Below are 25,577 nucleotides of genomic sequence, written 5' to 3'. Positions count from 1 at the left end.
TCTGCCATTGTTCTTGTTCTGGAAGTCTGGGAACGGGACGGGACGGGACGGGACGGTGGGACGGCGCTGGTCGGGTACCGGACGGCGGTCTGTCGTTATGACGGGCTCCGGTCCGAAGCTCGGGGTTCTGCTGCTGCTGGCGGTTCTACTGCAGACTGTTGTCGTCACCATCACCGTGCTGCACTTCACAACGGCTCTCAACTCGGTAAGGAAAAGTAAAAGGTTCGGACTGGCGAACCGGAGACGCGCGGAGGCTTTTACGCATCGCCGTGCAAGTGCGCACCGCGAGCTCTGCGCGACGTTGGTGGGCTTTTGAACGCACCCACATGAAAACTAGACTTGTTGACCTCGACCACCTCACTGTAATGATCATAGACTTATTGTGCGTTAATTAATGATGACAGCTTTTTAGACAAACGCGTTCTTGCGTTCTGGTTTTGCTGCTGCGCTCCAGAGAACAAATAGTCCACGTCTATTTTCCTTTTTTTTTTTGCAGAATCCAAAGCAGGCCACATACTGTATGTTGCTTTCACATAATGTCAGTTCAGTTTTGCACAATGCAATTTCATGCAGAGACACACACCTTCTTTTTTTTTATCTTTGCAAACACAGAAAAGAGGACAAGGAAGTAAAAAGAGCAGCAGCAGCAGCGGGAGAGGTGGACTGCAGCTATTTTTATGATTAGCTGCGATTATCGGGAAGAGTTTTTACAGAGCTGCATGTGTGTGTGTGCGTGTGTGTGTCTGTGTGTGTGTGTGTGTGTGTGTGTGTGTTGGACTCACTCTGCTTGTTTTGGTGAAGCCGGAGTCCTTTGGTTACCTGGATGTTGTCCAAGACAACTCTCAGTCTGTGTTTACAGGAATTAACCATTAACCCAGATGAGATGTAGCAGCAATATATGGGGAAATGAAAACCTAAGAGATGTAAAACAAAGAGGAGAGACACATGCCAGGAAATTATGTTGACTTAGTTTCCTAGCAAACTTAAAAAAAGAGAGAGCCTTCATTTATTTTCCTCATAAAAGATGCATCTTCATGTAATTGTGCAACACTTTCATTCAAAGGTTGATAAAATTCTGTCCTTGCTAAATGACAAAAATATCTCCAACATCAGGAGCCTCTGACAACAAGTTGAAAGAGATGTTCAGGTCTAATTGTTTGATGCCCTTCTTGTCATTTTCACTCTGTGCAGATGAAGGAGACGTTCGCCAGGAGCAGCGTTTCCTGTCTGACGGGCGCTGACCTGCAGAGCATCACGGCTGTGCGAGGTGATCCGTGCTGGCAGGTCACTCAGCAGCTTCACCTGCTCATCGAGAAGGTACGACGAAACAAAAACCTGACCGCTAAACCCTTAAAACTCACTGAAAAATCTCCCCCCCCCTCCCAAAAAAAAACCCCAATTGTAATTCTTACTTTCAAGTGGTACCAAGTATGATTTCACCACACTCCCAACACAAAATGACCTCTGCATATCAGCGCTTGTTGATCAGTATTAATGACTCAATCATTATTTGGCCGGCGGCTGAGATTTCTGGCTTTCAAAGCTCAGTTTACGTCTCTTGCACTGGATCAAAAAACTCCCCACCCACTGGAGTTTCGAGACATTACTAACCCCCCCTACACTTAAAGCTGCAAAAGCCAACAAAGCAAATGATAAAGCAGCTTTATTGTTATTATTATTCCAGGGTCTGTTATGTAACACTCTTCACCACTTGTTGTTTTCCCTTGATGATTACATATGAGTCAAACCGCAGGTTTTCTCGAAGAAACAGGAGTAAAACAGACAAGGTTTGATGCCGTTTTGAGTTCATTTTATAAATCAGAAAGACTTCTGTCATGTGGATATGAAAACTATTCAGAGTCTTAAAGCCTTTTAACTCATAAAAGATGACAGTCAAAATGTCTCTGCTCGTCTTGTAGTTAAGACACAAGTTTTGTTTATATATATGAATCTCATTTTCTACTGTTTTCAGATTCATGTGTGAAATAAAACACCATTAACACACATTGACTCAGCTCAATCACACACATCGTCCTGCTGCTGGAGATACTACTGTACTGTATTCATCCACTGCTGAAAATAGTCCCCAACAAACATTTGTGAGCTGTTTTGTCTTCAGTCTTGTGGATGTAATGTTGAATTATAGTCCTAGTAAACTTTAAAAGACCTCTTAATAAGGAGAAGAATAAATGAATTACAACAAATTCATCAAAAAGTTGGTAAAATTGTGTCCTTGCAGATGTAAAATGTAAAATACCATGAAAACACTCACTAGAGCACCACATGTGTATTAATCTGCCTGAAAAATAGTCCCCAACAAACATATTTGTGAGCCGTATTTTCAAGATTCATGTCTTCAATCTTGAGGGCATAATGTTGAATTATAGTCCTAGTAAACTTAAAAAGACCTCCTAATAAGGAGAAGAACAAATTAATTGCAACAAATTCATCAAAAAGTTGGTAAAATTGTGTCCTTGCAGATGTAAAATATAAAATACCATGAAAACACTCACTAGAGCACCACATGTGTATTAATCTGCCTGAAAAAAAGTCCCCAACAAACATATTTGTGAGCCGGTTTTAAAGATTCACATCTTCAGTCCTGAGGATGAATTATAGTCCTAGTAAACTTAAAAAGATGTAAAATGTAAAATACCATGAAAACACACACTAGGGCACCACATGTGTATTAATCTGCCTGAAAAATAGTCCCCAACAAACACATTTGTGAGCCGTTTTTAAAGATTCATGTCTTCAATCTTGAGGGCATAATGTTGAATTATAGTCCTAGTAAACTTAAAAAGACCTCTTAATAAGGAGAAGAACAAATTAATTGCAACAAATTCATCAAAAAGTTGGTAAAATTGTGTCCTTGCAGATGTAAAATATAAAATACCATGAAAACACTCACTAGAGCACCACATGTGTATTAATCTGCCTGAAAAATAGTGCCAGACAAATGCACTAAATCCTCCTGTTTGAGTAACATTTGCTTTAAAAAAACAACAATGAAACAATACATTCGTGAGCCGTTTTGAAAGATTTCTGACTTTTGTCTTCAATTGCTCAAACGAAAAAAAAGAGGCGAGGAGCAGCAGAGTGCGTTATGAGGACACCGCTGGGTCCTCGTAAGTGCAGTAAAGCGATGAAGTCACAAAGTTATTACTGTTATCATTCTCAGGGGGCTTCCTGTGCTGCTGATCTCAGCTCTGAACATTAGCAGAGGAGAAGAAGAAGAAAAAAAATAAAAAAAATGCTGAAATGATCCAAATCACTGTCTGCAGACGCACAATGAGCTCCTTCATAGCTGAGATGTGATGTGATCCTGTGTGGTTTAATCAGCACAGGAATGCATTCACCTGCCCTGAACACACACACACACACACACACACACACACACACACACACACACACACACACACACACACACACACACTTTTATCCTTTTTCCTTTACTTTCTATTTGTATGTACTGTTTGTTTTTGTTCCCTTCTTCTGATTCTCCTCCTCCTCCTCAGACTTTGCTGCTCTCCTAAATAACTCAAGTCGGGTATTTTCTGTCTCTTGATTAAATTTAGTTCAGAACATAAACACAGAGCTGGAACAGTTTGACCCAGCATATTAGATTTTTATGCTTTTAACTCAGGACGCTTAATGAATTTACATTTAAGAGTCCCTGTAAAATAAGAAATAGCATTTTGTTATAACATTGTTTCATTGAGCTTTTTTTTTTTTTTGTCTTTTTTGCTTCACATAACTCAAATAACAGTCATTGCTCTGTCGGTTCAATAGTTGTTAAGCCAAAGGATGTGATATAAAAGTATCCAGTGACGTGTAATTAGTGAGTGAAAAGTGAAGCAGTAATAACAGAAGAATCCGAGGAAGAAAAAAAAAAGAGAGAAAAGCAACAAAGAGCGTAGATAATTTCACCCAATTACATGCAATTTCCTTATAAATCATCGAGCATTTTGAGTATTTAGAGAGTATTGACTCTGCCCTGAAGTTAAAGTATTAATCCAGACAATTTTTACTGGTTTGGGATGTTAGTTTTCCCTTCGATATGTATTCGGTTTTTTTGGGAAAGAAAAGAGTTTGTGAGCTGATGTAAGATTCACTGTTGACTGCGGTGAGCCGAGGATGATTCATAAAGGATCTGGTTCTAAATTAGAGGTAACGACTTTAGAAATAATGTGAAAAATACCAGAAGAAAAGGGCTAAATTTTAGGACACTAACAAAAAAAACCCCTATGATTTAAAGTTTCCTCTCGGTCACATAGAGTTTGGGGAGAAACATGCAGCATTTTGAATAGAATATAACAGTGTTTTTCTTCTATCTGTTGAAGCTTCTTCCTCACATATTTTACGAGGCGAAGGGGCACCACACTGGGGTTGCATTTATATAAATTCCACAAAAAAAATTCCATCAGATAAAACCTTCCTCCCCTGCTCCCTTAAAACGAAGCTTTACTTCACGTCCTGTTTCATTGCAGACGTCAGATGTCAAACTTAATGAGAAACTTACAGTCTGAGAGAAATGTCAGGGAGCTTTTAGCCCATAAATTCTGGCTCACTGACTGAATGCAGGTAAACTGAGCTCATAAATGACTTGTTTTCTTTCAATTCCTCCCACTTATTGCTAAAGCTGTACAAATATTATTAAAGGGGAAATCATTAACCTTTGCAACCTCTACTGGTGACCAGTAGAAACTGCAACAACACCGGTGAAACTTTTCTCTTCTGACACAAACCCCATTAAAATATACGATTATGGAAAAAACAGCGTCTGTTATGTAACGTGTCCATCTTCCAGTTTAAAACTGACACAAACACATCCAGAGTCTGCTTCAGCTGAGAAAATCGTTATCATCAGTCAGTTTGGCGGTCAGTGCGGTTTCTTTGGAGCCAACTCACTGGGTGGAGGGACTTAAAATACGAGAGGAGGAGGAGGAGGAGGAGGAGGAGGAGGAAGGGGGAGAGAGAGAGAGGAGTCGGTTACCGGGGAAAGGATCGGTTACTCGACCTGAACATGAAGGCTCCTTTTTATTCACCAGAGCAAACTTCCTGATCCTGATGTCAGCAGGTTTTCAGGGTCAAAATCGAACAACGAGCTGCTTGGCAGGACTGTGGAATGAGCTGATTGCTCTTCTTGGCAGAAGTTAGATATTGTACTTTTTAAGTTTTAATCTCATGGTTTTTTTTTTTTTTTGTAATGAATCCATTTTCCATTATCCACTTAAACGCCCTTTGGAAACAGATTGCTGACTTTAATGTGTCAACATGTTTTAGGGAAAATGCTTTTCTATGTGTTGTTTTTTCTTGGAGAGATATTACGAGGAAATACATCAAACATAAATTCATGCATTCTCTAGTAAATGTTTTCTGCTGTTTTCCCTGCAGTCTCTGTCCCAGCAGTATCAGAGGCAGATATCATCAGCAGTAAGAGGTGAGAAAACCAAACCAAAAACTTAAAACAAACTGTTGAAATGTTGAAAATATATAATTCATACTACTTAGAGTATCAAGTAGTTCTTATCAGTACAAAAGCATAGTTGCATTTTCTTCAGAAACTTGTTTAACTTGTATAACTTGTATTGTTTTCTTCATTTTTTTCCACGCTAGATGAAGTATCTCGGGTGCTGCCCTCACTTGTGATGGAGGACAGGGCTTCGCCTCGACCCAAAGTAGCAGCCCATGTCACGGGCAGCTTTGTGCCCAAACTGGAGCGAGAAGGAGGAGGTGAGTCCTGCTGAAATGAATCACGGTGGGATTCAAATAGCTCATCCGGGTCGTAAAGTAATCGATGAATTTATCTGCTAGCGTACAAACGTTGCTTGTTGTGGTCTTGCAAAGCTAAGTAGACTTGTGTTTTGGTTTAAGGGTGTCATCTGTAGTCAGAAACCAAAGCTAGTTTTTAAACTGGATCAGCCTGCACTAGAAAACATTTTAATTTGCTCAATTTCTGAATCTTAATTGATGAAGATCTACGTACCGAAATGTCACATCTAAATGAAAGTGAGCACCGTGACTGACTGAGTGCACAATTTCTGGTTTTTCAGGTGTCGGTTGTGGCCATTAGCCAACATGACAGGATGTCAATAAAAAGATACCTGAACCAAAATGATGTATAAATGATGTTTTCAAAGGAAAAAAATGTATTTTCTCTAATTCGGGACTACAAAATATGGAAGCCAATTTCTGCCAGGAAAAGAAAAGAAAAACATAAAAAGTTAGAAATACACTTTTATAAAAATGAAAACACTCATATATCAAACTGTTGCTTTTTAAAGTCACATTATGAGATAACAAGTTGATATGAGCTTTTAAATAAAAAAATTGTCTTATGAGACACTATGTGGCATATTTAACTTCTTACTATCTCATAATAAAGTCATAATTTAGATTTAGTTAATCTTACAATTTTGACTTATAAAGTTAAAAAATTGACTTAAAATCTCATTAATTTGACTTACAAGTAGTGTTTTATCATTCCTCACTTTTCATCCATTTAATCAATTTTGTATTAAAGAATACAATATTCATAAGTATGTTTTAATTAGTGTATGATCACCTGAAAATAGACATCGTTGTGTTTTCATTACCTTAGAATGAGCCCTTTATATCTACAGAGGGAGCGGGTCTTCTTCCATGGAGCCCGCCATGTTGCACCGCCATGTTTCTACAGTAGCCCAGAATGGACAAACCAAACACTGGCTCTAGAGAGGACCTTTCATGTTTTTTGCGAGTTTTGTGGCCGCCGTAGGTTCACCTACATGCTTGAAGGGGGAGGGGAGGGGTTTTCAGTTGGTTGCAATCTGCAACTTCACCACTAGATGTCACTAAATCCTGCACAATGCACCTTTAATCTGTCATCGTTACGACTTTGTAGGTCCTAAAAAGTTTTCATTTTGACTTACTGTCATAATTTTGACTTAATTTCATTTTTGTAACCTCTTAAAGTTCAATGGGCTTCCATAACGAATCGTCACCGTGAGCACTGCGATAATTTTACTCTGAATGTGTTTGTTTTCTGCAGCTCCAGCCTCCGCCGGGCGTCGCGTTCAGGGCCAGAAGATCTCGTGGTGGGAAGGACAGAAGGGGCTGGCCTTCCTCCAGGACGTCCAGCTGGTGGACGGGGAGCTGGTGGTTCCGCAGCCAGGCCTCTACTACGTCTACGCCCAGACCTACTTCAGACACACTCACGCCCTGGAGGATGATAGCGAGGGTGGCGAGGAGGCGGAGGACAGAGGAAGACCACTGCTACAGTACATCTATAAAAAGGTTAGGGTCACTGCCAGTGATTTTATCTGTAGCTTCTCTCTTTGCACATTGTCCTGTGGGGTTTTGGCGTTTCACTTTAATGTTCCTCCACTTTTCTGACTTAATGCAATAGTGGAAAGTCATTTAAATGAATATTTAAACTCATAAAAATATCAAATCTACCCTTTTTGCAGCTTGAATGATAAACACTGGTGATGAATGATATGAAATGGTTGGTTAAATAACCTAATCAAATCACTTTAGCACATGAATATTACTTTTTTGTATTCGATCAGCTAGTTCTTTCTAATCACGTACTTCTTTTTAGCAGATGTATTTCTTCATCTCTTTGTTTAGTCTCATTGTTTTATCCCTGGTGCACTAAAAACCACAGACTGATGATTCACAGCAGGACAGTATCTTAGGATGGATGTGTACTTTGACTAATCAAATCTGACTAATGTGAAGCCAGACAGTGAGTATGTGTTGCATCACATCATGGTAAACATCCAAACCCACTCACATTCTGCTTTGTCGGCTAAAACTAGAGTACGATCTATTTCAGATACGACTAATCCGAAGACGTGTGTCCCTAAATAAAATCATATTACGTTTAATTTAGTGCTTCAACATTAATGTGATAAACATGCAGTTTTCAGTTAATAGTAAGCTAACAGAGAGAAGGGTGGTGATGAAGAGGAGAGTGTCAGGGGTGATTTGCAACAGAGAGATGCTGGTTATACTGGGAGAAAGATGCAGAAGAGGAGGGTTATGAATATGATGAGGGACGACAGAAACGGATGATCCGCTGTGGCGACCCCTAACAGGAGCAGCCAGAAGATGAAATATGCTAACAATGTTCACATATTAAGTTACCTAATAATGTAATAAAAGTCCCACCAAGCAAGTTTGTTGTGGTTGAGAGTCAAAGTTGAAAAGTTATTTCAGTTCATTTAAAAGAAAAATATTTAAGTATTTCTAAGGATCTAAAGGTCCAATCACTCATTTTTTGACTATATAAATCACAGGAAAATTAATACACGGTGTATAATTATATGTTTGACTTATATAATGAAAAATAAGCATTAACATAGACTGTTTTTACAAACCTAACTGACATAAACGAACCTCATCAGAAAACATGGCAAGCAGACTCCCATAACTTAGGAGGAATAATGTAAAACATGTCTTCATAAGAAAAATTAAAATAGTTGACAAAGACTGTACACTATTAAACACTTAAAAGGTCCTTATATCTGCTTATAACTACATTATATTGTGTTATAAACGTTTATTAAATGTTTATATACTGCTTATAAGTGCTAAATAGAGGGACTTAAAGTAAAGTCTTACAGAAAACATTAAATATTCTAATCTTGTGTTCTGGGTTTCTGTTTTTCTTACATTTAGATCATGAATTCTGACCTCAAGTATTTACTAAAGTATAAACAAACACCAAACTTTATGTTTTATGTTGAGTCAACTTGAGTGAAGCTGCAACTAGCGATCGATTGGTCCACAAAATGTCAGAAAATAGAGAATCGTTTTGTCCGACCAACAACCCAAAACCCAAAGAAAAGTAAAGTTTTGCCCTCAGCAGCGACTAACCGAGTCAAACACTGTTAAATATCACTATGAGAACACCAGCTGTTGACTGAGGAAACAGATTTTATGCTGGACCAATCAAATCTCGCAGGTGTTTCCTCCTTGGTTTTTCAGATCATGACCTGTAGATCACATGACCTCCAGTTATATTTTGTGTTTTGTTTTGTTTTATCTGAACTGGGGGTGTAATTAATGACTTTTTTACAGCGAGGGGTGAATTCTTGTATCGGTGCATTTCTGAGGAAAACGAAAACATTTGCCAAGAATATTTTAATGAATTTTAATGGATCACAGATGACCAGATATGGTCATAGTGTAGTGACGCCACCTCATAGAAAGGGCAGTAGATGTTTCTTGGCATGTTATGTGCAAAAATAAATGATGTTTATTAACAAAAATATTAATGACAAAGAGGCAAAAACCTCAGGAATTCAACAAAAATAACTTAAGCTTAAGCAAAGAACAAATAGTCCCTCCTACTCCATCACACCCACAGCCATGTAGTGCACCAAATTATACATAATGTTATTTACTACAGAACAGTTTTATCCTTCCTACATTAACTTGACACTAACCTGTTGTCACTGTCACTGATTAAGCAGAATCACAAAACTCTCAAAATAAACATCACAGCAGGACTGAAACACTTCAACAAAACACTGTGAAACAAACTAACCAACTCAAATCTGTATTCAATCATCTGTGTAACATGACTGATAAATTAACAGAAACCCTGGACTAAGATGATTGATTTAACACAAAAAAAACATCAGTAATGTTGGGAACCAACCATAAATAATCCAGCAGCGTTATGAATCAATCATCTGATCGACAGATTGATATCTCTCGAGCCTGTAGGTGGTTGTTCTTGGCTGTTCTTAGTCGGTGGAGCGGTTTGTTGAAGACATTACATCCTGAAAGCTACAAATTCCGACCACTGACTGTATATAAATACGGACGACGCGTCTCCACTTCCTACCGTTATGCAAAAGTGAAGCCAAAATATCTCCTTTCTGGGAGCGGCCATCTTGCTTGTTTGATGTCATTTGGAGCCAGAGTCTGCGTAGTCTTTTTATATTGTCAAATAACTGATTAAAAACAAACTTATCTAAAAAATGAGCACTTGGACAAACATCAGCTTGATAAGAACGACAGAAAACATCTTTGGGAAAAATTTACTTGACGTGTACTTTGATGTTTTTGTTCGGTTCATGTTCCATCCGCTAACGTAGACCTTAGCTGTGTCTAAAATCACATACTTCTGATAGTACACTTTGATGTAGTACAATGTGTACACTATGTACTTACTGGCGTAGTGGGCGAACTTTGACAGGGTAGTGTTGTCTCAAATCAAACACGGCCGTTGTGCACTTACTGGAAATGACGATCGCGAATTAGCATTAGCTAGCTTTAGCATTTGCGTTACCGTTCGTGCTGCCAAATCATTACAGACTGCTAAATTAACCCAAAAAACATACTGATGGTTTATATCCGACGACAGTATAGTGGTGCTTAGTGCTAAAAAACACATGTATAACGTACTCGGCCGCCATTTCCAGTTTGAAAAGTGGTCCCTCCCCTTCGTAGCTACGTAGCCAAGATGGCGACCATTGAGGGCGAGAAGTGTCCATTGTTCCAGACTCAACTTTTTGAAAGTTTTGAGTGCATTTTTCCATACTTCTACGCACTTATGCACTCAAAATGTTAAGTGTAAGTACAGAAGTATGCGATTTGAGACACAGCACCAGGGGGCGATCCAGATGTTTTAGCTTCACTTTTGGGGAGCTGTCATGGCGTCCATATTTATATACAGTCAATGATTCCGACCTTCATCCGACCCACCAACGCATCACAAACGCCTCACCCCCTCTCTCACTCACCTCTCCTTCTCCCACCAGGTGAGCTCCTACCCGGTTCCCATCCTGCTGATGAAGACGAGCCGAACCTCCTGCTGGTCCCGGGGCTCCCAGTTCTCTCTGCACTCCGCCCACCAGGGGGGGCTGTTCCCGCTCAGCACGGGCGACCGCCTGTTCGTCACTGTGACCAACGCCTCCGCTGTGGACATGGACGAGAAAAGCAGCTTCTTTGGAGCGTTTCTCATCAGCTAGAAGATCACCGGCACAGACGCCGCCGTGTTTTTAACGTTGGTAAAGAAATATCAAATTGTTGCGGCCTCGAGGCTTCTCCTAATAATGAACCCATGATGGTGAAAAAGTGAAAAACTGAAACAAGGAGTCACGGGGGAAGGATGTCTTCTTAATAACAGCAGAAAAAATTTGACAACACTGGTTTCGTGGGTGTAGAAGGAGGAAAAGACTGACATGGATTTGGGGCTGTTTGTTGAGTCTGTGTGAGAACTTATCACTAAAAAAAAAACAGACGTCTTTTGAGTGTGTAAAGGTTAGTTGTGATCATGGAGACAATTTTGTTCCACAAACATTTCTTGGAGGCAGAAATAATCTCCGTTGTTGATATAAGAGTCAGTGTGAGGAGCCAAAGAACAACAGTTAAAGTGCATTTCCTACCTTAACTTGAGAAGAAACTCTAGACAAAATATCAAAGAAAACATACTAAACATTACTTTAGTAGTTTAGGTTTAGGATGTTTGTTAATTTGCACCATTCTCGCCGTTCTCCTCTGGCCCCTGAACTATAATTTGTCCATAAATTGCCAATTATTGCAATTTTTCTGGCTTTATTCTCAGTAAAAGCACCTTTAGGCTCTGCGACAACAACCATCATGTATGTTTTCTGCATGTCACACTGAGCGAGATGCGTTGAATAAAATGTTTGTCACAATCTGTGTCAGACTGTACAATCGGTGAATCGTAGTGCTACGATGTAAAAAAAAACAGTATATGAGAGCAGAGACATGTCAACTGCGCCGCTCTGATCGTTTTGGTTTGTGTGTGCCTTTTTTCCCTCCTAAACTTTACTCAAAAACGGCACTCACGAAACATCACACCGATTGTATTTTGATTGGTTTGTTTGTAGACGTGGGTCAAACCAGCAGCAGTCACATTGTGATAATTAATCCCTAAATCTCTGACAGTTAAAGCTTCAGATCGGCCGTCAGTGGGCGTGTCCCACAGTGAGATCTGGGTGCAGCATTTTTGATTGACAACCAAAGATTTCATCATGTTTAATCTAATCTAAAACAATCAGAAAATAACATTTGATGCATCTGTTTCACTGCTCTTCATTCTCTCACTCTTGCATCGTCGACCCAGAGACGACGGGCCAACTTTAAATGTTTTGTTTACAAACTCAGCCCATCGAATCCTGCACACTGCGCCTTTAAATCCTTGAAACTGTTGTGTGTGTAAAAATCCCAACATGTATGCCAAGTATGTGCTATGTTCCCCATTTTAACAGAACTGTTGGTCTTTCTGGTTTATACCAAACATTGTCAACTCTGTGAAGATAACCAATTATGGCTATACTGCATTTTTACATGGAATTGTTTTCTATTTGATCCAAAGCACCATGTGAAATTGGCTCGTAACTTACTGAGAAAAGTCACAATTTCGCAGATGTTTCTTTAGAAGCCTGCAGATTATCCGCTTTGCATACTTTTCCTTCTTTACTGAGAAAACAGCTTCTGCCTCTTAAGAAATGTTTGTACAAAATTCTTCTCAGGTGGACGTCAGTGTTTATCTGAGTCCATCCACATGCATTTTAAGTGAGTGTGTGCATATGTAAAGATGTAAATAATCTGCTATATTTTGTGTTTATTTTTCCAAATCAGTCTGCAGATTTCTGTCCTCTGCTCTTAATTTTTCGTGAGGGTGGAGGCATATGAACATAACGGACAGTTTACTGCAGCCAAAAGAACAGACGGTGTAGTAATTTCACCTCTTCATGAGTTTTACAGTAAAGTTAAAAAAAAACAAAACTGCTGCTTACAAATCAGGATTCGTGAAGCGTTTTTGTTGGCTGCACCACCGTCTCTCCTCCTTCTGCTGTCGGTCTTCCAGCACGTTGGCTCGTCCATCGCAGCCATTGTCCAAACGGTGCATTTAACACGTCATAACGGTCGGTTTTCTTAAGGATTCGTGTCATGTCGGATTAACTGCAGATGTGATCCGAACACTTGGAGAACAATCGTTCACATTAACATCCAGACAGCAAGAAATATGTGATTTATTTCCTGGTGATATGACCTGCTGTTGTGAACGTTGCAGCAAATCAACCGATGCTGCTTGAACTAAAACGGTCAGTTATATTTGACAAATTTTGCTTCACTTACTAGGTTTTTTTTCTGGAGCTTTCAGCCACAACTTGTGGATGGAGTTAAGAGATACAACCCTGCGTAAAACCATCTGTTATCATGTGACCACACCATAACTGAACAATCTCTACGATCAGCTGATGAAGGCCGTGAGATGTGGTTGAAAGCTCCAGATGACGTCTAGTAAATTTCAAACTACTATTTCCAAGGTGAAGAATGAACCTTCAAGCTCAATCTAACATTCACTGATACATCCAACTAAACATGTCAGTAGTTTTTATAAATAAAAAATGGTTTTGTTGCTTTTTTTTCCCCCACTATGACATGAATGCAGCATTCAGTGTAGCACTATGTTATTTATGTAAATATTACAAGACGTCACCGTTTTCTGCTTAAAGGACGAGTTCACACTTTTTTAACTCTGTTAGAACAAACAGTCAGGAGCCCAAATGAACAGTGAAACCTGTTTTTCTTGCTGTAATCATTCCTCCTGTTCATACTGACCGTTAGAAGATCCCTTCATAATGCACTTGAGGAATTAAAGGTGCACAACACATATTTTTGTATTGATTTTAGAAGTCAAATAGTAGACCAATGTGCAATAAATATGATTTAAAAGGACATTTTGATCTAACAAAGATCTGACACCTATAAAAGGTTTTTTTTTCAGATATGTGTGCTCTACACTCTGTTGAATGTTGATTTTAAGACATTAAAAATGATTTGTGATTGTTATTAACCACGTTAGGTTCTTTAAATGAAGCATCTGTTGTCTCTTAATGGATATTTGTGTTGACGATCAGGTTTCATGTACAAAATTTGGACTTTGTATCATAAAATGTGCTTTCAATGATTATTTTCTCGATTAATCAATTAGTGTGTTTGATCTATAAAATATCAGATCGTGGTGAAAAATTGTTTTGATCATCCTCAGATGTTTTGTTTTGTCCTGACTGACAGTCCAAAAGACAAAAATATTCAGTTTACTGTCACAGAGGACTAAAAAACCAGAGAATATTCACATTTGAGACGCTATGTTTTCTCTTAAAAAATGACTCAAAACGATTAATCGATTATCCAAATAGTTTGCGATTAATTTAATAGTTGGCAACGAATTGATTCATCGACTAACTGTTGCAGCTGTACTTTTAGTTAATAAGCTATAAGACAGGTGTTGAACAGCTGTCCAGTCACTGCAGACCTCAGATCCAAATTAACTAAAAACTGCCATCAAAAAAGTGTTTAATTTTGTGCAGAAGCTATAAAACAAATGACAGTCATGAACAACGTCTCACCGCTGGCCTGTTCTCTCTCCATCTGCCTGACAATGTTAGTGATGGAGGACAAAATCCACAGTCCTCCTTCTGTGCAAAAATGTATTTAAAAGTTTATCTGAAGCTGATATGAAGCTTCAGCGTCCAAATGAGTCAAATCAAGTAGATATCTTTCAACATTACAGTCTTTTTAGTGCCAAAGTCCCTCTTTTTGTTAGTATACTTCCACCACAGCTCAACAGGGAAACACTGTCCGAGGAAACACAAAGAGGGAATTTGATGCTAAAAAGACTGTAAATGTGTCAGATATCCACTTGATATGACTAACTCAGACTGCTGAAGCCTCAGATTGACTTTTAAATGCATCACTTACATTGAAAGCACATTTGAAGGATCTTTTAACAGCCAGTATAAACAGGAGGAACGATTACAACTGACTGTTGTTTTAAGACACACTTGATAAATTGTGAACTCGTCCTTTTACATTCTTGTTTGTGGTATGAATGTGTAGACTTTTTTAAAAAAATGGTTGTTTCAGTTTTGTTATCTAGAAAGATTACTGTGTGAAATTTATACTCCAGGACCAAATGTGGTGTGAAACAGACGGTGGCGGCTTTCAAATCTTTATTTGAACAGTGTTGTGTTTGTGACAGCAGAAGTGTGTAGTTTTAGGTTGTCGGATAGTGAGGTGGATGTTACCGTGTTTTTAAAAAAAATTTGTCATCTGATTAAAGTGCAACAAGAGACACTGATATGAAAACAGACTGTATCTAACATTTCTCCTCCTCTGTGTGGAATAACTGGAAACATCCACCTGCACTGAGTCTTTGTCAGCTGGAGTAACTAAAGGACTAAATGTGAATGTAAATAAGCAAATGTCTTTGTCTGTAAATATGTGAAATAAAGACACTGTAAAAATCAACGCTCGTTCATGACTGACAGTTCGGTAGCAGCCTTCATCAGGGTGTCTGTCGTATCAGATTGGCTTATAAATAGTCTATCTATCAATACTAAACATATATATTAACATTATCATCATCTTTTCAAAGTAAATTTTACATTTTACTCCTAGCAGATACAAAAATTTACATAAATCTTTGATTTGAAATATTTCTTGAAAAGTTGGTTGTGATGTTGTATATTTTGCATTTACAATTATGTATTGTAAATTTCTGAACCAACTTGTAGTAATACTGCAGTTTAATTTTGGTATTTTTTGGTATTATTTTGTATATTTAGTATAAATGGTGTCAGTCGTGTGTCTGATCATATAAGAAACAATCAGACATCCTGATGGAGGCAAAAAAGCTGAAAAAAAAGTTACAATAACTGCCAAACTTTATCAAAATTACAGAAAATGTAGATCAGTTGATCATCAAATGGTTTTAACCCATAAGAACCCACCAACCCTTTCAATGCTCTGGAAAATTCCTTTAACAGCTTTTATCCTTGACTTTAACTCATCAAGTCCCTAAAGTGACATCCTGGTGCAGTCATGTGACCATGTGTGAATCTGTGGACCCATGACATCACTTCCAACATGGCGGTCTGCCTGGTCAGCAAATGTGACAGAACTAGCTGATTTTAAAAAAGCTTGTTTTTTGTTACTAAAGGTCGGTTTCAACCCATTTAATAAGACGTCCTGTATTATATTTAACCTGTTCTGACCACGTTTCTTGAACAAATTGATATAAAACAAGTTATGACATATATGTTACATTACAGATCTTTGACACTGAAGGTAGAATTTAAAAAAAAAAAAAATCAGAAATGTGTTCCTTGTGGTCCATTTGATCTGTTTTATATTCCCTATAATTTTCCTTTAAGGAGACATGGATCCGGGTTCTTTATGGGTTAAGTTAAATAATTTCCATTTGTGCAATTAATGACAGATGGAAACTCAGAAGTTGCAGTAGGATTGTGCAAACTGATGAGAAAAAGTCACAGAATGTGATAAAAGTTTTGTTGCAAAGCCAAAACAGGAAGATAAATCCTCCTCATGGAGCTGCAGAAAGCTCCACGTCGCCCTCCAGTGTTTACATGCAGCAGTGCAAACAAACACCCTCAAACCCTGCAGAGATCTGCAGACCGAGCTGCTCATGGATAAATAAATAATCACACGACACATTTTAAGTTTTTGATTTTCTTTCTTTTTTGTGGAAATATGTTACAGTTATATTACAGGTATTTAAATGCCCCGAGGGAGAACAAAAAACCGTTTTGGAGACACCAGAAACTAACACTAAGAAGTAGAAGAAGAAGAAGACAGCAACTTAACCGAAGACAGAACAGTCCAGTACTGGATCGACAGACGTTTGACAGGCAGAACGGGCAGAAACGACGCCCAACATGTAGCCTATGTTAGGAGACGTCCAATAAATACTGCAAATGTTGTTAACGCGACTTATTAAAAAAAAAAAGAAAAGAAAAAAAAAAAAAAACAGAACAAAAGACAAGGAAAACAGGTGTGCTCCCCTTCTTGAGTCCTTTGTGGTATTTAGCAGCATGTGTGTAGCTTCCAGAAACCATAACAGGTGAAAAAAAAACAACAACACGCAGGGCCTGCAATCAACCAGAGTTTTTAAACACAAGGAAGAGAATAAGGTGGTTTTAAGAGGTGTGTGGTCAGTGTGAGAGTGGAAAAAAAAAAGTGCTTAATACAAGAATACACATAGTTTAAACAGATGAACTGATCCTTCTTTTTCCACAGAAAACAAGGAGGAAGTTTGTCTTCCATCAGCCACGACGGTTGATTGACTACAAAAGAATTCACCGTTAAATATATTTGTTTTTTCTGTTTTTTTTTTTGTTTTTTTTTAAATATACAAGAAAATCTTTGAATGATCTGCAAACAGTGGCTGACGGAGTAGAAACATTCAACACACACACACACACACACACAAAATAATCACATTTTTGGCTGGTGGTGTTTTCAAAATCTAGTTCTTCAGAAATCTGCTCGTTTGAAATGTTTTTTTTTAGCTTGTAGTTACACTTGTTTAGTGGTATAACATCGTTCACCGAAATACTGTAAACCCACCGCTCTGCCTCTTCTAGCCTGTGTGAAATATTCTGGTTGAATGCAGGTCTACCCTGCTCCGGCTTCCATTTGTTTTGTTTTTTTTAATGCAACTTATAAAATATATCATAAAATGTCTTCTTAAATGGAAACTGATGAGTCCATGTACAAAAAGTTCATTCTTTTATATAAATTACACCAGTCTCTGATGATGACGATGATGTCTCCGTTCCTGCTAATAACGTTAATCTCCAAAAAAAAAAAAATAAAAAAAAAATCAAAACCCTCACCCCCCCCCTCATTCATACACACTCACATGCACGCACGCACACACACACACACACACGCACAGATGTGTGACCGACCACACAGCCTGGCCAACACCCCCGACTTAGCTACACAACATGCTCTACACATTACCCATAGTAGAGAAGAAAACAAACAAACAAACAAAACAAAAAAAAAGAAACTCTATCCCCACTGAAATGAAATCTCTGCACATACAGTAACGCTACATCTCCTCTTGTCTCTTTGTTCTTCTCTTCCACTCTCTGCATCTGTTACGCAAGACCACGAGCATGGTGCAGTTTCGGGCGATGGACGGAGGGCGACTCCTCAGCTTCAGCTGGTGACCCTCACTACCGCCTGTCACTGTAGCTGCCTTGTTCTGGCTCCGCCACCACAAGTCCCTGTCGCGACCCGATGGATAACACTCAGCTGGCAGGGCGGGGAATGTGCGTGACGACTGACCGGAAGGGGTTGGAGGGGAGGTTGGGGGGTGGTGGGGGTGGGTGGGTGGGTGGGTGGGGTTTGGGAGGGGAGGCGGGACCTCAACAGTCAAACAGTGAATCGTCAAAGCCCCTGTTGTCGTGACCCGCCCCCGACAGGAAGGTGGCCGTGACGGGCGCCCCTGTGCCCGCGGTGACGTTCAGGAGGGTGTTGCCGGGGGAGCTGGTTGCCGGGCTACGGAGGGCCGCCGCGGTGATACTGGTGAGGTTGATGCCCAGCGTGAGCCGCGTCTGTTCCAGAGCTTTCTCTGGCACCGCGAACGCCTCCAGCTTCTTCTCTCCGTTGGCCATGTAAGAGTTCTGGCAGCCGCGGCAGATACAGTCCAGACACGCCTGAGAACAAGAATCATAATTAATACCAACATGGAAAAACATATAAAAACTAAGGATGGAGGCCATGTGTGGACTATGATTGCTGCTGACTGTTTCTCTGTTTTTTCTTAGTGTGTGTGATAATAAAGTTAAATATTTTGAAACAGTTTTGCTTTCTGCAGTTTCCGAGCTCAAGACTGAACTGTCAACATGGTCGGAGGTCCTAGAGATGCTCAGAATAACAGAAAGTTTAAACATGAATAGCTGATGATGACATGATGAGGACTGTATAATAATCCAGAGCAAACAGAGCAGTGAGCTTGAGCTGAGCTGCTATTACAATAACTAATACTAACTACAGATAAATAATTTTATAAACTGCTGTAAGGCACAAAAGGAAAAAATCAACATTAATCAAATTATAAAAATCGACTATAGTAGAGAGCAGTTGTTCCTAAAGAGCATACAGTGGCACCTTGTTCCTCTGTTTAAATGTTTCAACACATAAAACATTTAAAAACTGCAACATTTACAACAAGTTCAAGCTCAAATAATTCAGTAAAATGGTTCTGTGCATCTTAATCTTGCCATTAGTTAATAAATATTACATTATTTTGTAAGTTTGTTAAGTTAAATTCATTTAATAGATATTCATGGTGTTTATTTTTAGCTGACAAGGTTGAGTATGTATGTGGTTGGTGTGTGTGTGTGTATGTGGTTTTGTGTGTGTGTGTGTGTGTGTGTGTGTGTGTGTGTGTGTGTGTGTGTGTGTGTGTGTGTGTGTGTGAGGTTGGCATGAAAAGGAAATTACTATGAAAGGATGTTGTGGTTTTAGAAAGTTTGGGAACCACTTGCTGTAGAAGTCTTAACTTCCCTAAAATCCAAAAGCTCTTTATGACTGTGTCAACAATATTTCAACGCTGTGCATCCCAAAGAAACAAATTAGTCATAAAACTATGTTGCAACGTAAACAAACACAAGCTATCAGTTAACTGAAATGAGCCTCCAGGCGCATATTAAAACGGTTAGTGTACACACAGTATGTTGTTAGACGTTTAGATATTTCCCATCATTAGCGGCTCTGGTGTTGACAGCAGACACTAAACGAGGCAGCAGAAGGTGGGGGGTGGAGGGGTGAAGGGGGTGTAATTACAGATGCTGGGAACAGTGTCAGCGTTGTTCTCACCTTGCGGTTGGAGTAGCAGGGGCAGCGCTGCCCCCTACAGGTCAACACGGAGGGGTTCTGTGTGGCTCGGCCGCACTTGCAGCCCTTCTTCTCCACAGGCTTCTTGTACAGTGGCTTCGAGGGGCTGGGCGGGTGTGTCAGGGGGTGAGCGTGGGGGTGAGGGGGTACCCGGTCACGGGGTTGTGCGCGGGGCTTGGGGGCACCTTGCCTGGCCTTGGTGTAAGCCTTCTTGGGGCCCCCGTGGTGCTCCACAGTCTTTTTCAGCCCCTTGTTGGAGACGAGCACAGTCTTGCCCACCTTTGGGGGGCCGCCGTTAGGCACAGGTGCCAGGTGGGGGTGGGGCGTGGCTGCAGGGAACTTGGGCTCCTGTTTGGTAGTGGCACCGGGGTTAGGGTGGTGGGGGGAGCTGTTGGCACCGAGGGGAGACCCTCGTAGGAGGCTGATGGGGAGGGGCAGCACCTTCTCGCTGTCGCTTTCTGAGCGGGAGCGTTTGCGGTGGCACCGAGGGGGGACACGGGGGACGACTGTGGAGGGTTGAGGGGGGGGCTGCAGACAGGGCTGCAGGTGAGGTTGGAGGGGGCGAGGGCTGTTCTCTGTGGGGAGGGAGGGGATGAGGCGGCAGGAGTCGGGGCCGGATGGGCAGTGAGGCCCGTTGAGGCTGGACTGAGGTACGGAGGGGCAGTCCGGCTGGGGGTTGGGGTCGGGGTCAGTGTCCGTCTCCAGTGTCCTAAGCACCTCCTCAACACTCAACAACAACGGCCCCCCGCCATGTTTCAGGTCGTCCCCGAAAGTGCTGATGTCACAAAGGCCCGCCTCCCCGGTCCCTGTGACGCTCACACACACCGGGATCTCCTCCGAAAAGCTCTCCTGCTTTGCAACGCTTCCACCCGTTTCTATGGTGATGGGTTGCAGTGTGTCCGAACTGACCAGGCCGTTACAATCATGCAGTCCGTTAATGCTGACGGGGCCCGAGTCCTCCCCCTTGAGCTCCTTCAAAAGTGGAGCTTCGTCGGGATGGACCACCTCTGAGGTGGACGCAGTCTGTGACAGGCCGACCGAGTCTGAAACGTCCTCCGCCTCCGGCTCGCTCTCGGCCAACGTGAGGCCCTCGTTGAGGATGGCCTGGAGGTCCGGCGAGTCGCTGGCGGCGCTGGCTATGTGCGGGGCGAGCGGCGATTGAGTGATGTAGAGACAGAGCTTCCTGTAACAGTGGACAAGCAAGGAAAGCTGCCTGTTTTCCTCAAAGCGGGAATAGTCCTTACACCAACTACAGGACGGCTTCAGCTGCATCCTCTGACCTTTACAGCCTCGACAGACGTAATGCTGACATGACGAGTCGGTGGGAGCGATGGGGTCCTGCAGCAGGTTACCTGAAGATGGGGAGAAATATCGGAAATATTAATACATTAAATTATACATTTCACAGGAACAGAACAGCTCATACTGATGATTAATTCACAGACACTCACAAGATCCAGAAAAAGCAACATTGATTCACATCAACATAAGTATGGCAATAAATATCTTATCTGACCAACATCCTGTCTATGATCTCATAAAATAAATAAATAAATAAAAATGTCACCACAGCTTATGAATATTTAGGATTTACAAACTACTGCTTCCTCGTTTGCTGTCCTCCTAAGCTGACATGTATTTGTAAACCTGAGTGGTGCCAGATTCGATGACAACCGCTCTTTGAGAGGAGCTTCCTTAGCAACGCTAGTCGCTAGGGAGTGCAGCTGCAGATGGGAGAAAAAAAAAAAGGGATGAAGGTCCATTCATGAGAAACAGGAAACCTCACACACACACACACACACACACACACACTGTGCACTCACTGCCTGTCTGATGAATCCCACGTAACGGCAGTTAGTCTATATTTAACACAATGTATGGAGTGCTTCATATTGATCTGTTATTCACACAGCGGAGGTGGAGTTATCTTTGATTCCACAGCAACACAAAAATCACTTTTACCTCACACTCAGTTGGGTAAATAAGAAATAAAGCATTAATAATTCATATAAAATCCATACGTCCGTGCATTTACTGACAACCTGCTAAAGAAAAAAGGTCACCCCTCGCTTCCTCCGTGCTGCCACACAGACAACATGAAACACAGGGAACGGTGCACCCATCTATGACTAAGGGAGCGTCCCTGCATTATGTATGAACAGTGAAAACCATGCATTAAATATACAACCAAAATAAATCAAAGAGATGCAGTTTATTTACGACCTGACACACAGAAAGCTCCCTCGCTTGAATCGCAGCCCAGTTCACGCTGCACAGTTTAAACTGGTGTTTTAAGTTGTAAATAAACACTGTATTAACACTATTCCCTCTTTTTTTTTTTTTTTTTTTGCTCACTTATTTTATTTTTTCTGCTTATTTTTTTGGGGATTGGTAGAGTGAGGAGATTAGGTGCAGAGCATCCAGTATGTGGAGGGTGTGTTGTTCAACAAGATAAACAGAGAAACGCCCCGATGCTGCCAAACAGCACACAGAGGGGGGTGTGTCATGATGGGTGTATCTGTGAATTATGCTGCGTTCAAGGCGCTCTGGAAACATGACACTTCAGACTTCATAAACCAGGAGTTCACACAAAATTCAAGTGTATTTAAAAGCAAAACTTTAAAAGACAAATATGGCAGCTAATTTTGTGTAGTTGCAATATGAAAAGGAGAAAAGCATAAACATCATATCAGCAAAATATACTGCAGTACTCATTATGCAGAATGACACATTTCAGGATGTTTTATTATTACTATTATATCATAATAACATTATTATTGTCACCATTGATGAATTATAAGTAAGCAGCATTTTCTTGTTATAGCTGCTGTTTATATGTTGCACATTTTAAACACCTTATATAATTTTATTTATGTATTATATAGCAGGGTCATTTCATTTCTAACAATGCAATATATTTATTTTAATTATATTATTATTATGTTTCTCTTTCAAACCACTTCTCAAAAAAAAAAAAAAAAAAAGTAATGTCAACCTTAAATTGTAATTTCCGGTTCAAATGTTTATTTATTCCACTACATTTATTATATTTTATTCTATCTACTCCTCTGTACTTAATAATAACAATAATGATTATTATTATTAGTTGTAGTACTAGTTAGTATTAGTAGTACTACTGACTTTTTATATATATATATTTTTAAAAAGGTATGTTTTTTTTCAGAATATATATTTATATATTTGTATTGCTTTTTATAATTAATTATACTTTATATATATATTTATTTAATGTTTTTCAGTAACAGAGCCTCCCAGCCACCTCCCACAATTTCACGATTGAACCTAACCGAAGTGACAATAAACATCTTGAATACAGTAGTAGTAGTAGCCATATTACTCTCTAAAATCAGCATAACTTTTATATATAAGATGTTCATCTTCTAAGTAACTAGTAATTGCATCTGTAACATAGTTTTAAAGGAGGAAAAAGTACACTATAGTGGAGTTTAAGTAAAGCAGTATAAAATGTAAATACCTGGGTAAAAGTAAAGTACAACTGCCTCAAAGCTGTACTTGTACAGGACTACTTGAGATTAATTTACTCCCTAAGTGCTGCACTTATTAAGGAATAACGATATTTCCGACAGCACCTGAAGGCGGCCTCGGTTAAAGGCTCGCTCCCACAGAGACCACAGCTGACAACAACGCACGTTACCGAAAACCTCTCACAGTACACATTTACACACAATCACAGTATCCCACTAGAATAATAATAATAACAATAACCATCATAATAAATAAATAAATCACACACACTCACCGCAGACCAAGCAGGACAGGGACTGGCGGAAAAACGGCAGCAGCTTGCAGAGCTCCGCGAGGGCCCGAGGGTCTCGGGGGTCGCACTGCAGCACCGACCGGCTCGCGGACACGTAAAGAGAGGTCGCATTCACCGGGTTCATCTCAGCTGCCTGGCCCCCTCCGGGCTCCGGTACGCTCCGGTTGCGGTCCGTTAAGATGTATTAATGCGTTTAAAACACCAAAGTCACACAGTTATACAAACAACTTAAATTGCTGTTTTTTTCAAGGGAGTCTGGTGGCTTTGAAGAGAGCATAGATGGATATAACTGCTTCAGTTTCGTCGGTAAATCCCACATATATATAAATATATTTATATATAAAGCAACCCAGGTTTCCCTGCACCGCTTAACGACCAGTCACATCCAATCCATCCTCAATGTGATGCTCCAGCGCTGGAAGTAGTGCTGCTGCTTTTTTTGGTGGGAGAAGATAATAAGTGCATTTACACGGAGGCCGACCGTGCATAGAAACGTCGGTTCATCCAAGTCGGTTCGGTTTGTTTCCATACAATCCGTGAGTTACGGTCACACAAAGCATCATGTGGGCGCTCTCGTCCCGCCGCCGGTGGCCTTTTAACGGGTTACTTACGAGCAGCGGCGGCTCCGAAATCCAACCAGAAAGTGCTCCGGTTTGCAATGCGATACTTCCATCATCCACGGTTTCCACCTCGGCCCAGAGCTGGTGTCATGCACTGCGTTTATTATCCCCGTGTGGCTCCGGTGTGGCTCCGGTGTCGCCCCGGCAGGCTCGGTTATATTACGGCTGTGTTATTGTTCGCGGAGATTCATGGCGGCTCGAAAACAAAACAGGCCGCTCCGGCTTCAAACGGCTCTCCTTGACACACACACACACGCACAAAACGCCGACACCTGCGCGTTCACAGGGAGGGAAACGGGTGGAAGAAATGTTTTGTTTGGTAAATCAAAAATGATTTTTAAAGCCGCAACGCTTCTGTTGGTGCGGAGAAAAACGAGCCAGCGGAAGCACCGGGCTCTGGTGACAGCGCTAGCCGGCTGAGCTGCACCGGGAAGTCGGCTACAAAAGCAGGCCGCTTCCCACTTCTCGGGATTAGCGGGGTTCTCCTGTTCCCGCTGCTCGCCTCGGTGGGGACGTAGCAGGAAAAACAAAAGGGGTTAGCCGAAATTATGTCCTCCTCCAGCCTTTGGTAGACCCCCAGAGTGTCCGTAATGGAAGAAAGTGTATTAAATCCCGATTTGTGTACCTTGCTATCGTTAGCCGCGGAGAATCTTCAGACCTCTCGTCGCGTTTCCACGCATAAACAAGGGGGGCGCTGTTGACCACATCTCGCGAGAACACGCGTGACGCGGTTAATTTAAAAAAAACAATGGGTGGATGTATTGAAATTTTCATCAACAAAGTCAGAGAGGTATTGAAATTAAATGATAGGTTCACAATTTTTCAAGTGTGTCTTAAAACAGCATTCAGGTGTCCATATAAACAGTGAAAGAGGTTTTCCTTGCTGTAATCATTCCTTCTGTTCATATTGGCGGTTAAAAGATCCCCTTCAAATGTGCTATCAATGCACGTGATGGGGACCAAAATCCACACACACGGTCATTTTGTGCAAAAATGCATTTAAATGTCTACCTGAAGCTTATATGAGGCTTCAGCAATCCTAGTTAGTCATATCAAGTGGATATCTGACACATTTACAGTCTTTTTAGCATCAAATTCCCTCTTTGTGTTTCCTCGGACAGTGTTTCCCTGTTGAGCTGTAGTGGAAGTATAATAACAAAAAGAGGGACTTTGGCACTAAAAGGACTGTAACGTTGAAAGATATCTACTTGATTTGACAAAGTTGAATGACTGAAGCTTTTAAATACATTTTTGCACAGAAGGAGGACTGTGGATTTTGTCTCCCATCACTTCCATTGTAAATGCATTATGAAGGGATCTTCTAATGGTCAGTATGAACAGGAGGAATGATTACAGCAAGAAAAACATGTTTCATTGTTCATTTGGGCTCTTGACTGTTGTTTTAAGAAAGACTTGAAAATTGTGAACCTGTCCTTCAAGAACTGAATTTTTACAGTATCTCATATAAC

At 40.6% G+C, this 25,577-nt stretch overlaps 2 protein-coding genes across 2 annotated transcripts; one reads left to right on the top strand and one right to left on the bottom strand.

Moving 5' to 3' along the window:
* The first annotated feature begins 11 nt into the window (after positions 1–11).
* Positions 12–15,288, top strand: tnfsf10 (TNF superfamily member 10). The gene is made up of 6 exons (XM_067578728.1): positions 12–205; positions 1,192–1,317; positions 5,398–5,443; positions 5,620–5,736; positions 7,034–7,278; positions 10,761–15,288. The coding sequence occupies exons 1-6, from the start codon at positions 98–100 to the stop codon at positions 10,968–10,970; spliced, it is 852 nt and encodes a 283-aa protein (XP_067434829.1). The 5' UTR covers positions 12–97; the 3' UTR covers positions 10,971–15,288.
* Positions 15,289–17,687: 2,399 nt separating this feature from the next.
* msl2b (MSL complex subunit 2b) lies at positions 17,688–24,803 on the bottom strand. Its single transcript, XM_067578727.1, has 3 exons — positions 23,471–24,803; positions 19,672–21,041; positions 17,688–18,506 (listed from the first exon to the last, which is right to left on the bottom strand). Exons 1-3 carry the CDS (start codon positions 23,610–23,612, stop codon positions 18,216–18,218), a joined length of 1,803 nt encoding a protein of 600 aa, XP_067434828.1. The 5' UTR covers positions 23,613–24,803; the 3' UTR covers positions 17,688–18,215.
* Positions 24,804–25,577: the final 774 nt, after the last annotated feature.

This window comes from Thunnus thynnus, chromosome 21 (genome assembly GCF_963924715.1).
Source record: "Thunnus thynnus chromosome 21, fThuThy2.1, whole genome shotgun sequence".
In the NCBI taxonomy this organism is placed as follows: Eukaryota; Metazoa; Chordata; class Actinopteri; order Scombriformes; family Scombridae; genus Thunnus; species Thunnus thynnus.
This window is presented reverse-complemented; position numbering and strand designations above follow the sequence as displayed.

Coding starts and splice junctions, on each gene's coding strand:
- tnfsf10 (XM_067578728.1), top strand. CDS start 98: ATGACGGGCTCCGGTCCGAAGCTCGGGGTTCTGCTGCTGCTGGCGGTT. Junction 206..1,191: donor TCACAACGGCTCTCAACTCG/GTAAGGAAAAGT, acceptor CACTCTGTGCAG/ATGAAGGAGACGTTCGCCAG. Junction 5,444..5,619: donor GATATCATCAGCAGTAAGAG/GTGAGAAAACCA, acceptor TTTCCACGCTAG/ATGAAGTATCTCGGGTGCTG.
- msl2b (XM_067578727.1), bottom strand. CDS start 23,612: ATGAACCCGGTGAATGCGACCTCTCTTTACGTGTCCGCGAGCCGGTCG. Junction 21,042..23,470: donor CCTGTCCTGCTTGGTCTGCG/GTGAGTGTGTGT, acceptor CCCCATCTTCAG/GTAACCTGCTGCAGGACCCC. Junction 18,507..19,671: donor CCTGCTACTCCAACCGCAAG/GTGAGAACAACG, acceptor TCTTGTTCTCAG/GCGTGTCTGGACTGTATCTG.